Source organism: Zonotrichia leucophrys, chromosome 1A (genome assembly GCF_028769735.1).
Source record: "Zonotrichia leucophrys gambelii isolate GWCS_2022_RI chromosome 1A, RI_Zleu_2.0, whole genome shotgun sequence".
Classification (NCBI taxonomy): domain Eukaryota; kingdom Metazoa; phylum Chordata; class Aves; order Passeriformes; family Passerellidae; genus Zonotrichia; species Zonotrichia leucophrys.
Window position 1 is genome coordinate 43,848,039 of NC_088170.1, and position 13,960 is coordinate 43,861,998.

Genomic DNA, 13,960 nt, shown 5'->3' on the forward strand with positions numbered 1-13,960 from the left:
GGGGCCTCTGCTGCATGGAGAGTCAGGGAGTCCCATCAGGCACCCAGACAGCAAATTGCCATTGCTCCTGAGCTCCAACCAGCTCCCACTGAGCTCTAAATGACTTGGATGCTCCTCAACAATAATTTTACACCCTTAACTCAATTAGTTGCTTTTCATTCTCTGTTTTTCCTTAACTCACGTTCTATGAAAATGTCACTGCTAGTTTTTCTTGCATGAGATTTGGCTCAAAGTTAGGCATATGCTGTGCTTATGTTTTGTATGTGTAGAACAAACAGCAAGCTCAGCCAGGGAGAGGACTCATGGCAGTTACCTAACATCTTACAACAAAGAAATACATCAATGAATCATTTAATTAACTAATAATAGCAGGTAAGGAAAAGCCAGAAAGACCCACTCATTCTATGTGTTCTGCAAAATGAAAAGCTAATTCATAAGAAATGTCCTATGGAATCATGTCCTTTGTTCTTGAAATCTCTGTATGCTGTAAATACCATGCAGAGTGAAATGGCTTATAGTCAAAGGAAAATTCTCAATCTAAATAAAACAATGCTTGGATTTTGTTTATTTCTTAAAGATAAGCAATAATTTATTTCTCTTTCATCTTCACAATTATCACATACTGTGCAGCTACAAGACCAATGCCACTACATAACACAGGAGAATTGCTCACCTACACTTTACTTGGACAAGTACAATTACAATTTACAGATTAAATGTACTGTAAAATATGCAGTTGGAAAAATGTCATTCTTATCTATATGATGGGATGTGGCATATGTTTTATGAACAGATTCAATCTAAGATGTAAAACTTTAAAACTGTTAAGCCAAGGATACAGTATAAAGCATTTGGATTTGGTATTGTATTGTTACTAAAGTAGAAAAAGCAAAATTAGAGAAATAAATCCAGATCTCAAGTTACAGGATATGTGTTAGGTTAAGAAATTTTTTGCTTTACTTTTCTATTTTTTTTTACAAATGAATAATATGAATATATTGCAGGATAAAGAAAGACTGCCAGATAAAGAAGGTACTGTTATATGAAAAACAAATGAAAAATACCAGGTCATTTTGCTTACAAAAAGATCAAACTATAAACAGTCACAAAATATATAAAAATGCCACATTGAACGAGGCAATTGTACTCTACCTAAACTGGTAGTATACTCTCTGTTAGAAGTTGTGTTCATACAGTAGTAACTGATAAAAAGGCATTGTGCACTCTTGTGCCGTCTGGGGATTTAGCACCATGTGTCATCAGTTCTTGTATTGTCATCCAGTTGTCCAAGATTTTCTTGTTTCTCTTTTTCATCATCTTTTTGTGACTCAGTTCAATAATGTTGATTTCTTTTTTGCCCTCGCTGCCACTCTGTGGACTTTCCTTGAGACACTCCAGCCTGCTCCTCATCATGAACTCCCGCCGCCTCCTCTGCTCCTTGGCACGCACCAAATGCTGCTTCCGCTCCTCTTTGCTCCAGTAGCGACCCATCTTCATCTCGCTCATCGTGTCATCATCTGTCGTCATCCCACTGCGCTCCTCTTTAATTTTTAAGGCACGTTCCTTCAGGATTCTGTCTCGAACTGGTCTCTTTGTGATGTACCTCGTCCCATCACTTCTTATTTTCACTTTCCATTCCATCTTGGGCTCCGCGCACTTCTGCGAATCTTTGCACATGCTCACCAGGCTGAGCTGGCTCTGGGCATACTCCACAGCAGACTTCTGCTGGATCAGCTGCATATAGCTCTGATAATGCTTTGCATGGGCAGGGATGTTCCCGTACCTGTAAGAAGAACTGTGATATGGAGACAAATAGGGAATGTGCTCGCTGCCTTGCCTGTCCTGGTCTGTGAATTTGCTGCTTTCTGATGCCAGCACTGCATTCTCAGCAGCACTGTTTTGCTCAGTGGGTTTGGTTTTGGCTGAAGTTGTCTCCCTGTTGCTTTGTCCTGAGGATGACTGATTAGCAACAATTGTGGTCCTCAGGTTTTTCCTGTTGGTTATGCTGATTACCCTCTGGAGAGAGTTATCCGGGGATCGCTCCACAGTCAGTGGAGTGCTCCTGCAGCTTTCAGCAGTGTTGTAGGCACTGGAGCTGTCCTTGTCAGACTTCTCAGGGTGCTCCATGATGTCATCCAGTTTGCCTCTTTGTACATCTGTGCTGGTGTTATAATTCCTGAAACTTTCATCATGTAAAGACCAAATGTCTCCATACTGGTCTCTCACCTTTTGGAGCCGGTGAGCTTGCATAATGTTCTGGCATTCAAGTTCAATGTTCCTCAGTTCCTCATTGAGTAGCTGCAGCTCATGCTCCACTCCATCTTGGTCTCTTCTGTTGCATTCTATCATGCTGCTTGAGTAATAAAGATCATACTCTCCATGGTTTCGAATCTTGCACTTCAGTTCCAACAGCTGTCGAAACCTTTCACATTCCTCCTCTGGGTTTCCTATGAAATCAGATTCAATGTATTCCCCAGACACAAAGCTTTCATTGCACTGGAGCTCAACACTGCCTAAAGTGTCCTGGCTGTGGCCCAGATCCCGTTTGCCCTGCAGGGTAGCACCGTTCTGCTCCTCAGCTGCATTTTCTTGCTCTGAGCTCTCATCGTTGCGAAGACTTTCATCTGTAGGTCCCACCCCACTGTCCTTCTCATGATTGTTGGATGATGACGTTGCAGTGTCTGTAGTGCCATCTTCCTCTTCATGTTTCTTTGGCTAAAAAAATATGAGTAAACCAAAAGGATTATCAAATGCAGATAATATAGAACAATTATTTTCCAGTTCTGATTTGCTTAAGCAGCTGGGATCTGATTTAAGCTCAATTAAAACAGATCACTATATAGCAGTCCTGCTGCTCATAGCTTTTAAAAATTTCTGAGAGCCATGCTGTGGTTTCCATACTAAGCAAAGTAAGTGAATTACAGTACTAGTGACATAGCTTCTTAAGTCTGTAAAGAAATACTTCCCTCTCTAGCTAAGCCATCTCTTCACAATGCTAAAGATAATGATCACCAGTTGGTGAGCTGATTTTGATTCTGCATTATAGCTCCACTGGTGGAACTGAAATCTTCTCAAACTTGAGAGAAAGCTTCAGTACTGGTATCCCTTCAAACAAACGGAGCAAGCAGCCAATGAAGCAATGACTAGCACAACCTAATAGGGTGCAAAAAGACTACTGTTGCTTTTTTTAAACAGTGAACTTTTGTTTGCTTCATTACACCTTCCATAGCCTTCTCCTACACTTCTTGTGCTCAGTAGCCTTTTTCTGAAAAAGCGTTCATTTCAGATTCTAGGATTCTGCTCAGAAAGACCTCAGTCTGTTTCATCCCTGGAAACTTTTTGAAAACTCATTTTGTTCCATTGTTAGACTTTATGTTCCTTAAAAATAAAAACAGCCTTTCAATATTAAGCGCAGAACAACACTGAATGCTTTGCCATGGATATAATGTCAAGCTTTTTGACTGCTGATTAGCACTCTACTCATTGTACCTCACCTATTTATATTCTCAACCTATTTATATTCCATAGAATACTATCCAGAGATAATACCTGTCTGAAGAGACAGACACTTTACTTTTCAAACCAGATAAGCGAAGAATCATGTAGAGTGCAATTTGTATGACCAAGCACCTAACTACATACAGTACCAACATCATGTCTCTTTTAGGAGGTATAATTGCGTAATTATGTATAATGACTGTAATAATCAGGAGAGAAAAAAGGTACCGTGCACCCAGTGAAAGGAAACAAACTTAAAGAGGCCACTGTCATAATTCCCTTTTTATCTAGTTTGACAAACAGTAAAACAGGATGAAAATGTGTCTCTTCAACTGTTATGAAAAAATAATGGCCTAGGGTCAGAAAAACAAAAATAACCTCCACCCCCAACTCAGTGTTAGAGTGGAATAAAGCAGATATTGAAAGAAACACACCAGGAGAATTTGGAGTCTGTGACAAACCAGTTAAAAATTTCTGAAAAGATGCCTTAGGAGATCTAGGTTTCATTTAGTATCCTTCTAGTTCACCTCCTCCTGGTGAGTGCTGCTACACAGGCTATTCTCTTCCCTTCTCTCACCTGCTTTGGAGTGCTGAGCTTGTCTTGACCTTCTCTGCCCCCAAACCTTTCAGCAGAGAAGTGACTCCAACCTGGGCAGCTTACACTTCACCCCAGCCATTGCACTGCAGTAGGCAATCCATATTTCTCACTGCTCTGGAAAATATCTAACTGCCGACAGGAGGGAGAACAGCTCCACCAGACAACAGGAGGGCAGTGCTGCAGAGCAGGCAGGATCTGGATGCCTGTTCCAAAGGCAGGGCTCCATTCACATGACCAAACGAGGATGGTCAGGATCTGCTATTTGACTCTGGGCATGAGTGGAATTACACAATTTGCATCCACATGACTAAAAACTCCAAAGAGGGTGGTTTATGTGTTAGCCCAGCTAGACAGCTTACAGGAGCAGAGCTTTATGATACTTCCTCTGATGTCTTCTGCATGGTATTACACCACCCAAAGCATATATTTGAGCACTTCTGAAAGAAACCACTTAATGAGGCTATTTGTATAGGTGTTGGGAAGAGACTTTACAGTCGAGGCCCATGCAATCAACACTTTCAGAACTGGTAGCTCTTGCTTTCCACACCCCTTTTATCAATAATTTAAGCTTTGCTTCTTCAACTTGATTTATACTGACTGAATATAACACTCTGCCACCTACTGAAGTTACACTATCGGGAATTAACATGCACACACAAAAGATGTAAACAAAGCAAAGTCCGTCTTTTGAGTCAAGTAGAAACTAGATGAATGGGATTGATCTGATGAAATATAAGTGTCTATAGTACAGACATCTAAATGTCAGATAATGGCTTTGGGTTCCCTCAGGGAAAAACAAGTGCCTATACATTCAGATATGTGACATCCATATCACATTAAATTTTTCCGCAGTATGTGGATACTTACAGCTAAGTCAATTAAGAAAATGGAAAGTAATACAGATATTTATTGTACTGCATGTTTTTGAGATACATTTTATTTAAAAAAATCCATTGTGACTAAAGTAAGGTAGCCCCTGGCATTTTTGACCTGGACATTTCATGCTTGCCAGAGCTCCTAAACATGTGCAGACTGTGCAGTCTTTTACAGCATGAGATAATTTTAATTTTATTTTGAAAGATAACAAGTCTAATTCCACATTACATCTCTTCTGAAAAACAAGAGAGAATCCACAATTTTCAGTGTGTTGCTTTTTCTGGTGTTATCTGCTATCTATTTAAAACAAAGTGTTTGTTTTCAAACATACATTGTCAATCTCTTCCACAATTATTTCTGTTTGAAATACCAAAGGGCTCCTTAGGCCTCATCTTTGCAGTGAGAACTCAGCTAATGAGAAGGTAAACCCAGCGGTGTGTACAATCAAGCAATAAATGAACATCAAAAGATTCTGCATTTCAGCTCCAGCAAGAATTCCTGCCTATAAAATGGCTAATCTTGCAGGAATTCAGGCACTGTCCTATCCTTTTACAATTTATAATGTATATTGGGACTCAAAACCCAGGCTGCTACTAAAGTCTGAATGCAGTATAATTCACCTGAAGCCTCTAACAAACCCTGCTGGACTCTCTGGTCAGCCTCTGACAGTGAGAGGGAGACATGTCACAGGGAGAGGAATCTCCAGTAGCAGGCTAGCCATGAGGGAAATTTGGAATTTATTTCAGTGGTTCACTAAAAGCGAAAATGCTCTTCTGCCAACAATGCTGTTTTTTAAAATAGGCTTCTCTCAAAAAAAAAAAGCATTTTTCCCCAGATATTTTCTCTGTATTTAAGCTTTGAATGAACCAGAATAATTCTTTTTATCTGATTCTTTCTTCTTCTTCTTAATAGGTTCTGATATATTACATGATACCAATATGAATTTCTGCATGGCAAATGTATGGCAGTCTTCTGAAAATTATCTCTGCTGCACAATGAACCATGATGTCGTAAAGGGAAAGGAACACAATGAGTTATAAAAAATGGAGAATTACATCTTTCCTTGAGGCTTTTTGGATTATTCCATACAGAGAAGATACAATTATTGATTGAATTCCACAGAGTAGGTAAAAAACATACAGAAAAGACATGACTATCTACTTGACTTTTCTATTACAAACTGTAGCAAATTTTTTTGTGACAGTTCACATTAAATGTTAAAATGGCATTCTGTAAAACAGACTTGTATTTGGAGGGATATTCTGATAGAGAGTGTATTCATTCCTGCAGCTCTCGAGATTCATGATGACAGAAGATTATGAAGCCAGAGGACTATGTTTTTGTTCACAAAAATCAAGGCTGGTCTCCATGGCCAGCCAGGGAGCTTGGAGATACTCAGATTGGCCACTGGCAGCTGCAATCAGAGTGGTTTCATAGCTCCAATGGATGGTGTGATTCCCCTCAGGAAACTGCTAGATTTCCCAGCCTAACAAGGAGTAAAGAACCAGTTTTCTGACTTGACGAGTCATTGCATAGAGTCTAGAGAGACAGCAGCTGTCACAAATTACTGATGCCCCATTACACACCAAGCTGCATTTGGTTGATTCAATTACTCATCAGAAGGGCAAAGAAATGTCTGGCTGTCCTAGAATTACTTCAAGCAATGCAATGTCAGATACTGACAGATCACAACTGACCACAATTTTTTTCCCAGTGTACTGTTCTTTACAGCAATATAAAATCTCAATATGGCAAAAATTATGCTTGGTAAAAGATTCTAACAGGGAATAAACAAATTCAATGGGTTCTGTGAAAGCACATCACAGAATATCACTGTTTACTCATAACACTCTCCACAACCCAAATTCATCCAAGCCAAAGTTTGACAAGAACTTTGCAGTGGAAGGTCACAATGGTGAAGTGATTGCAGAGGTCCCAACATATAATGTCAGTGCCTAGTAGGAGTTGATAGACAGACTTCTTCAAGAATTTCTACCAGAACTGGACGTTTGTGTGAAAATGTCACCATGCAAATGAAATTGTTTTGCAAAGAGCAGGTGGTTTTTCTGACAGCAAGTATTTGGTATCCAAGATAAAATTTTGGCTAAAACAGTAAACAAGATGCCATATATCAGCTGAAAGTAGCTAGCAGTGCAGCAGTTAGCACATTTAACCTGGGAAACTGAGGCTTGGCTCACTGCCTGGAAAGGAGAGTCACATCTAAAAGGCTGGTAAAAATCCTGTTGCAAGGCTCCCTTCCCCCTAGCCCTGGAGTTATTGCACTTGGTGTAAATAATTAAATGCTTATAAGATCAAATATTTGTAATCTGATCTGTCATTTTTCAGAGAATTGACTTAATTATTCTGTCAGTGTCTGTGTCCCAATGAATATTTCATTGATATACAGGGAAGAGCTTTACTATGAGCTATCACCTACTCATTGACCCCGTGTCAAGGCTGAAGGGGAGGTCAGGAGAAAACAGACTAAATTCACATTCAGGCCTCCCAGTGTGGACCAAGCACTGAGGCATTTGAAGTCAAAGAAGCTCCCTGGTTTCCAGAAAAGAGAAGGCTCTCATAGTCCTTCTCCCTCTCCAAAGAAAAATGCCACAGGCTCTCTTTCTGACCAATTCAGAATGGGGAAAAAATTGTAAGTCACAAAGTTCTGTGGGTGTAAAAACAGTTTCTTCCCAGCTGCATAAATCCAGAAGCCAGGAGAAGTTGAATTTTATTTCTTTGGCTCCACACAGGTGTGCATACTGGCAGATCATCTGATCCAGGAGTGGGTACTTACACCTTTCACAACAACGTACATCTGAGAAGACCACTTGATGAAACTGTAGGGTATGTTTGCCACAGTCACACAGCCTACAGAACATATGGGCAGGTAAAAGTCAGGATAGGAGCAAGCTGAGACTATGCTAACAATAGCTTATTTGTCTCCATTAACAAAACAAATGCTGAGCTGTGCGCTGTCGGTGCACGAGAAATACACTCACATTAACAAAACACCTGTTGTTTATTTAAACATGTCTTCCATCTTGTTTTGCAAGCTCTGCTGCAAGGCTGGCTCATATATTGCATGCATCCCAAAAGCATCAACAAGTCCAGCTCTAAAGTTAAATCCCCCATATGGAGATTTAACCCATGACCTTGATGTTATTAGCACCAGTAAAAAAAAACTGACATGAAGTTTAACATCATAAATCCCAAACACTTCAGAATTAAGGAAATTAATTGAAGAAAAGCAATATTACTCTGAGAGTTCGGAGAAAAGGAGAAATGTGCACTTATCACACCCTATTACATTGTTTATTAACTTGATATACTGGGTCTAAGCATGTATTGTTCTCTTTTTCCTTACACAGTGTGCCAGAGATCACAGCATTTGGAGAAAGAACTCTATCAAAGCCTTTGACTCCATTTTACAGCACACTGTTTCATTCTCTATTAATAAAAAAGTATACCTAGAAAAATTTCAAATTATATGTTTAGTAGTGGTCGTACCTGCTCCACCTCATTGGCTGTGTACTGCATCGCTTCATTATGCTGCTCTTCCAACATTTCCAAGTTTAACTCCTCTAAGAATTCATTCCTTTCATCATCCAGCCACCCTTCCTCCAGCTGAAAAGAATACATCGGTATGTTATTTTATATTAGCAAGGACACATGCTAAAATAGAGTAAACCCAAATGGCAATGCTTGACTAGTTCTTTTTATTCTAATGATTCTCTTCAGAAAGCCAGGCGGTAGGAGTTCAAGTTCACGTCTCAAAAAAAATAGAAAAGAAAAAGGATAAAAAGATGGGATTCATGTCTTTTATCCCTTCGTAAAACAGTATGACTGGTTTTCTCTCATAATGAAGGAGACTGCACAGCACAGACATTATTTCCTTTCAAAAGGTATGAAAGGCACTGCGCACAGTCCTGAAGCTGTCATGTTCATTACTACTGAGAGACCTCGCACGGCAAGAATGGCAGTGTCACTAATAGGGCCAGGAGGCAACTGGGCTCTTCTCTCTAACAGCCTCCATTCCAGCCCTGCTGCCACCACCTCAATGGAAACCTTATGCTGTGTTTCTGTCACTATCTTCCCATTGATCTTCCAGGTAAACAAATAAACAGAACAGGGTGATAGAAAGATGAGGTGACTTGAAGGGAGGCAATTTTAGTTCTCCCGGTGTGTCTGGAAGCAAGGTTTATCTGTTTGCTTGGTTTTTTTCTTGCCAAGTATAAAATAGTACATTGACATTTGGTGAACACAGTGTTGCAAAAGGACAGGAGGGGATGCCATGTTTTCTGTCAAGTACATATCTCTTCTTGAACCCATTTCACATCTTCACATCTTTCAAAACTGATAAAACAGGCACCTTGGTCTAAAACGCTGTTCTTTCAATTTTGTTCATTATGCTCATGTGTGCACATGAGCATAATGATCCTTTGTACCTGCAATCCCTTGCCAGATGGCACACTGCATCAAAAAGAAAAACACTGGTCAGTGGCACTCTTGGTTATAATGACAGGATTGTAGCAGAAGGAAACACTGATTATTTTGTCATTGATGAAGGAACCACAGGACAATGGTGACAAAAACATGCTAAAAGGAAAAGCCTCAGCATAAGACAATTACAAGAACACCAAGTACTCATGTCCCAAGATAGCAAGAGAAATGTAGCACAGGCCAACTACTAGAGCAGAATTACCACTGCCTCCAAGTCAGGATATGTCTGGTCACAGACATCAGTCCGAAAAGTTACACTAAACTAGTAGCAGCAGCAGCAGCAGTAGTTGTAGTTCAAAGTTACACAAGGAGTGACTGATGCTGTGCAGTATTTCTAATGGAATAGTGGTAGAACATCACTGTTTCCTTAATAAACTCTGATGTGGTTTTGCCCATGTCAACAAATTCGGTCCTCTTATAAAGAAGCCTTTCATCATTTCCTCTGGTAAAGCCAGCCACGTACGGTTTGGGATTAGGAGGAGACTTTCTTCCTTGAGGACATATAATTTTTATGTTTGTCCTCAATGGGAATTTCAAACTGTTCTGTGAAACATTGGGTAGTTTTGTTTACTTGTCTTGTTTACTTTTTTCACCCCAAGGAAAGCATGAGCACAGCCTTCCTCTGATGTAAAGGACACAGTTTAATTCACCTCAGGTGAGAAAATTGCAGAGATGAACAACTTTGGGGGATGAAGGATGAATCTCACTTGGGCAAATCTGCTCATTTGATTGTGGCAGTCCCATTATATAAGTAATAAGAACACTTATGTTATGTTACTGCTTTTGAAAGAAAACTAATACATGCCTTAGCATACACGTGCATTACTTACACTGCGTACACATTCACACATGAGAATGTCTGTGTGTGGTGTGATCCTCTGGTGCTCTGTTTCAAAACTTCATAATTCATTGCGCATACATATGGGCAGAGGGGTTTTCTTCCCTGTTACTGAGGGAATGTGCTCAGCAGTTACCCTTCAAGGCTGCAGCACTGCCATTACAATTTTCTATGTAGAAATGAAAGCCTGCCTAATGCTGCTGGTTTCTGGCAAGTCAAAGCAACACAACTAGCAGAAATCAGCTGACAGCCTGATCTCTGACCTACTCTGGCTTTTTTATCAGTTTTGTATGAGTATGTGCTTAAAACACATAAACTGAACACAAAAATCCAGCACCAAAGACCCAAACCTAAACCAAACCCCACTTATTATTTTAAGGCGTATTCATGTGGAAAGCTACATTGGTACAGATAAGTAACTCCTTATATTAATCTTATAATATTGACTCCTAATTTCATGTTGACCAGTCTAAACAAATACAGAGACTGAACTTTCTTTGGGCATGTATTTCTTATAGTGGGTGAGTTTCTGTACCCTAGAGAAAAACAGAATCCTAATGAAGAACAGTGAGAATAATATTGAAAAATCTCTTTCAAAATTTCAGCAACTGAGGACTATAATTTTGCAGTATAAAGTGAGGCACACCTATTTTTGCTATACTTTGTCACTGGTTTTATAAGAATCATTTAGCTTCCTGAAAAACATAAAGGATATGAATGCTGACATTGTGACTCTTTTATAACTACAGTATTTAAGTAGAGATTCCAAGTGGCACTGAATCACATTTTAATTTAATTTATACAGAATATGCAGCTAGTGAGACTGAAAATATCAGAACAATAGCATGAGAGACAAACGGCACCTTAACCAACTCTGAATTATTTGCAGATAGAACAGCGACAATATAATGTCCTTTTGCTTTGCAAAGGCCTACAAATAGAATATAAAGGGATATAAAACCAGCAGTCTTCTACCACTATACCCCTTCTTTATCTGATAATCAATCTAACATGTGTTCCCTTCAATGATATTAAAAATTCTAGGAACAGCAAGATTCTTGGTATTGGAATAATTTTATTTTTAAAATCATAAAAATGATTCTAAAAGCTTTTGAAAATGCATCTCCCAAAATGAAGGCACATATTTGTGACCAGGGTGCTGTTAAAACAATTAGATTTCCATTTGCTGAATGAGACTGTGGAGAAAGTCCCATAATTTATACACACATTAATAGTTTACATGCCTGGTTATAACCATGCAGCATAAAACAACCCCTCAGAAATGACAAGCTACTGCTTTGTGTAAGTTCATATAAATTATAAACTTCATATAAAAGATAAAACTGATAAACGTTAAGTATGGGAAATTTATCCCCTGAACAAAGGAGAATCCCCTAATGAGTAATGCATAGTTTTCAAGTTCTACTTCATATTTTACTAATATCATATTGGTGCTGCCAGCTTTATTTATGTACCTGCTCACTCTGCTGGAAAAAAACTTGTTTAGTTTGGGGAAAACATGCCCTAGTAATATCATACTATTTTCTTTGTTGGATAAAAAAAGAGCAAAGCTGTGCAATTAAGTGTTTGCTCCTTTTGTCAGTAACTTTGGCATTCCCATTTCTGGGCAGCTCATTACTTGCAGTGACAGTGAATGCATGGTATAACCCAGGTTCTGGCTCAGTGCATCTGTTTAGTCTAACCTGCATCTCCGGCCTCGCCACCAGCAACACAATTTTCCTGCATTCTTCGCTGGAGAGCAACGCCACTGCCTCTTCCCTATTCTGGACATCTTGGCCATTTATCTAGGAAACAAATGAAAGTGGCACATTAGTTTCTATTTCCACAAAGCAACACACAATAAAGGGCAGATATCAGCTCATTTGTGCTGAATGTACGGACAATGAAAATTGCGCAACGGGCTCATCTTCAGCCCCTCGGTGGTAAGTGCCTTCACTCAATTATGCGCTTACTGTAAGAGCTGTATTGATCGTTGAAGGATGGTGGACATCAGAGGAAGCAGTTATGTTCATAAATGTCCAACCTGCGCCCTGGCAACATACATCTAGCAACACAATTAACCAGCCCCTGACAGGTGACGTTCATCTTTCTCCGTTCAGAGTAATGGAAGTGTCACTCTGAGATAATAGTGCTGGTGGAAGAAGACTGGTAATGCTACAGCTGAAATCAGTCACACTGAATGCTGGTAGAGAGCCAATTAGAGAGCTACAGTATTATCTCTCACCAGGCAATACTTTCAGGCCACTGCTTGTTGCTGCTCCATTTAATCATTTCATATTTGTGCGGACAGCTTAGTAGCTGGTACCACACAAAACATATGTATCCCCCTTACAAGGGGATAATCAAAATAAAAGTGGTTCTTCAATGAAACCCGTCTTTTCTTGCTACCTTTCTTCTATTCTGCAACCCCATTAAAACAACGACATCAATGACTACATGGTAACAAACACAATTTTCATTGTCCAAAAACCATTTATGAAGGAATCAAATAGAAATCTTATTTCCCATAAGAATTCAGTTTTGTCCAATTCACAGCACAAGAAGTGGATTATTCTCATTGTGGCAACAAAACCTCCAAATTCGGTCTATTTCAAAGAGAGTGAAAACAAAACTGGATGGTAGAAATACCTGAATATTTTTGTTGGGAAAAAAATCTAATAGTTCCATTTCGAAGCAGCAGTTGTAATTTCATTTCCATTTCAAGTCCATTTGAACTTGTTGAAAATCAAAGAGAAAGTTGCATTTTTGTACATATGTTCGGCCTGAAAGCCCTGATTCAAAAGTATAGCTTTAATTCAGATTAAAGAAAATACCTGAATACCTAACTGGCAGTGAGCAAAATGTCTGAGACTCTTCAAAGCTTACATGATGGGATAGTTGTGGTTTGTGGGAGACCAGGTAACATGGAGCTGTCCTAAGATGAAAAGCAGAGATGCAGCCACAGAGAGACTTGGGAGCAGATCTGCAGTCTGTACTAAACATCCCCAGACATGGTGGCTCCTCCAATAACTCCTATCAGCTGAGTAACTGCTCACCATGGCCCCAGAGGAGGCAGCCGGGCTGTCCCCACACTACCTGAAGGTGGCCACCCCATCTCAGGTGCACTGTCATTCAGCCTGCCCCATGGGCTGTGCTCAGCCTGCAGGTTCACTGCTAAAAACATCAGAAGTTCAGGCAACTACCACAAGGACTGCCCTCTTAAAACTTTCCCTTGACATTGTAACATTTTATTTAAAATACTCAGGCAGTTTTCAGATGCTTAGACTGTAAAGACTGATGGTTTCTGAGAATGAAAAGCGGGCAGTTACAACCTCAAAAATGAGACAAAACCTGCTGTCATTTTGTGAGGAGTACACAGAACAACATTCCCCCCATAGCCTTAACCAATGCTGCCTGCCACCCACAGAAAACACCCCTATGCTCAAGGATCTGTATCTCTCCCAGCCTCAGTGTAATCCACCCCTAATGGCACCGTCACCTTCTATTTCTCTGAGCTATCTCATCAATAAGAGGAGATAGAGGGTCAATGTGTTTTCAGATATGAAAGTAAACCCCACATAACTCTCCGGGTGTTAACTTTAATGATAAAATTCATAGCAATATATCAGCACTGACATTAAAGTAATGCT

General features: G+C 39.7%; 1 protein-coding gene across 2 annotated transcripts in view; it reads right to left on the bottom strand.

Annotated features, from left to right (window-relative positions):
• Positions 1-536: 536 nt before the first annotated feature.
• PDZRN4 (PDZ domain containing ring finger 4) overlaps positions 537-13,960 on the bottom strand; it is a 227,861-nt gene continuing 214,437 nt past the window's right edge. For both annotated transcript variants that reach the window (XM_064702588.1, XM_064702589.1), the window contains 3 exons: positions 12,014-12,115; positions 8,480-8,596; positions 537-2,715 (listed from right to left, as the gene is read on the bottom strand). In XM_064702588.1, coding sequence (XP_064558658.1) covers positions 1,189-2,715; positions 8,480-8,596; positions 12,014-12,115 — 1,746 coding nt within the window. In that variant the 3' untranslated portion in view covers positions 537-1,188. The remainder of the gene's footprint in view (positions 2,716-8,479; positions 8,597-12,013; positions 12,116-13,960) is intronic.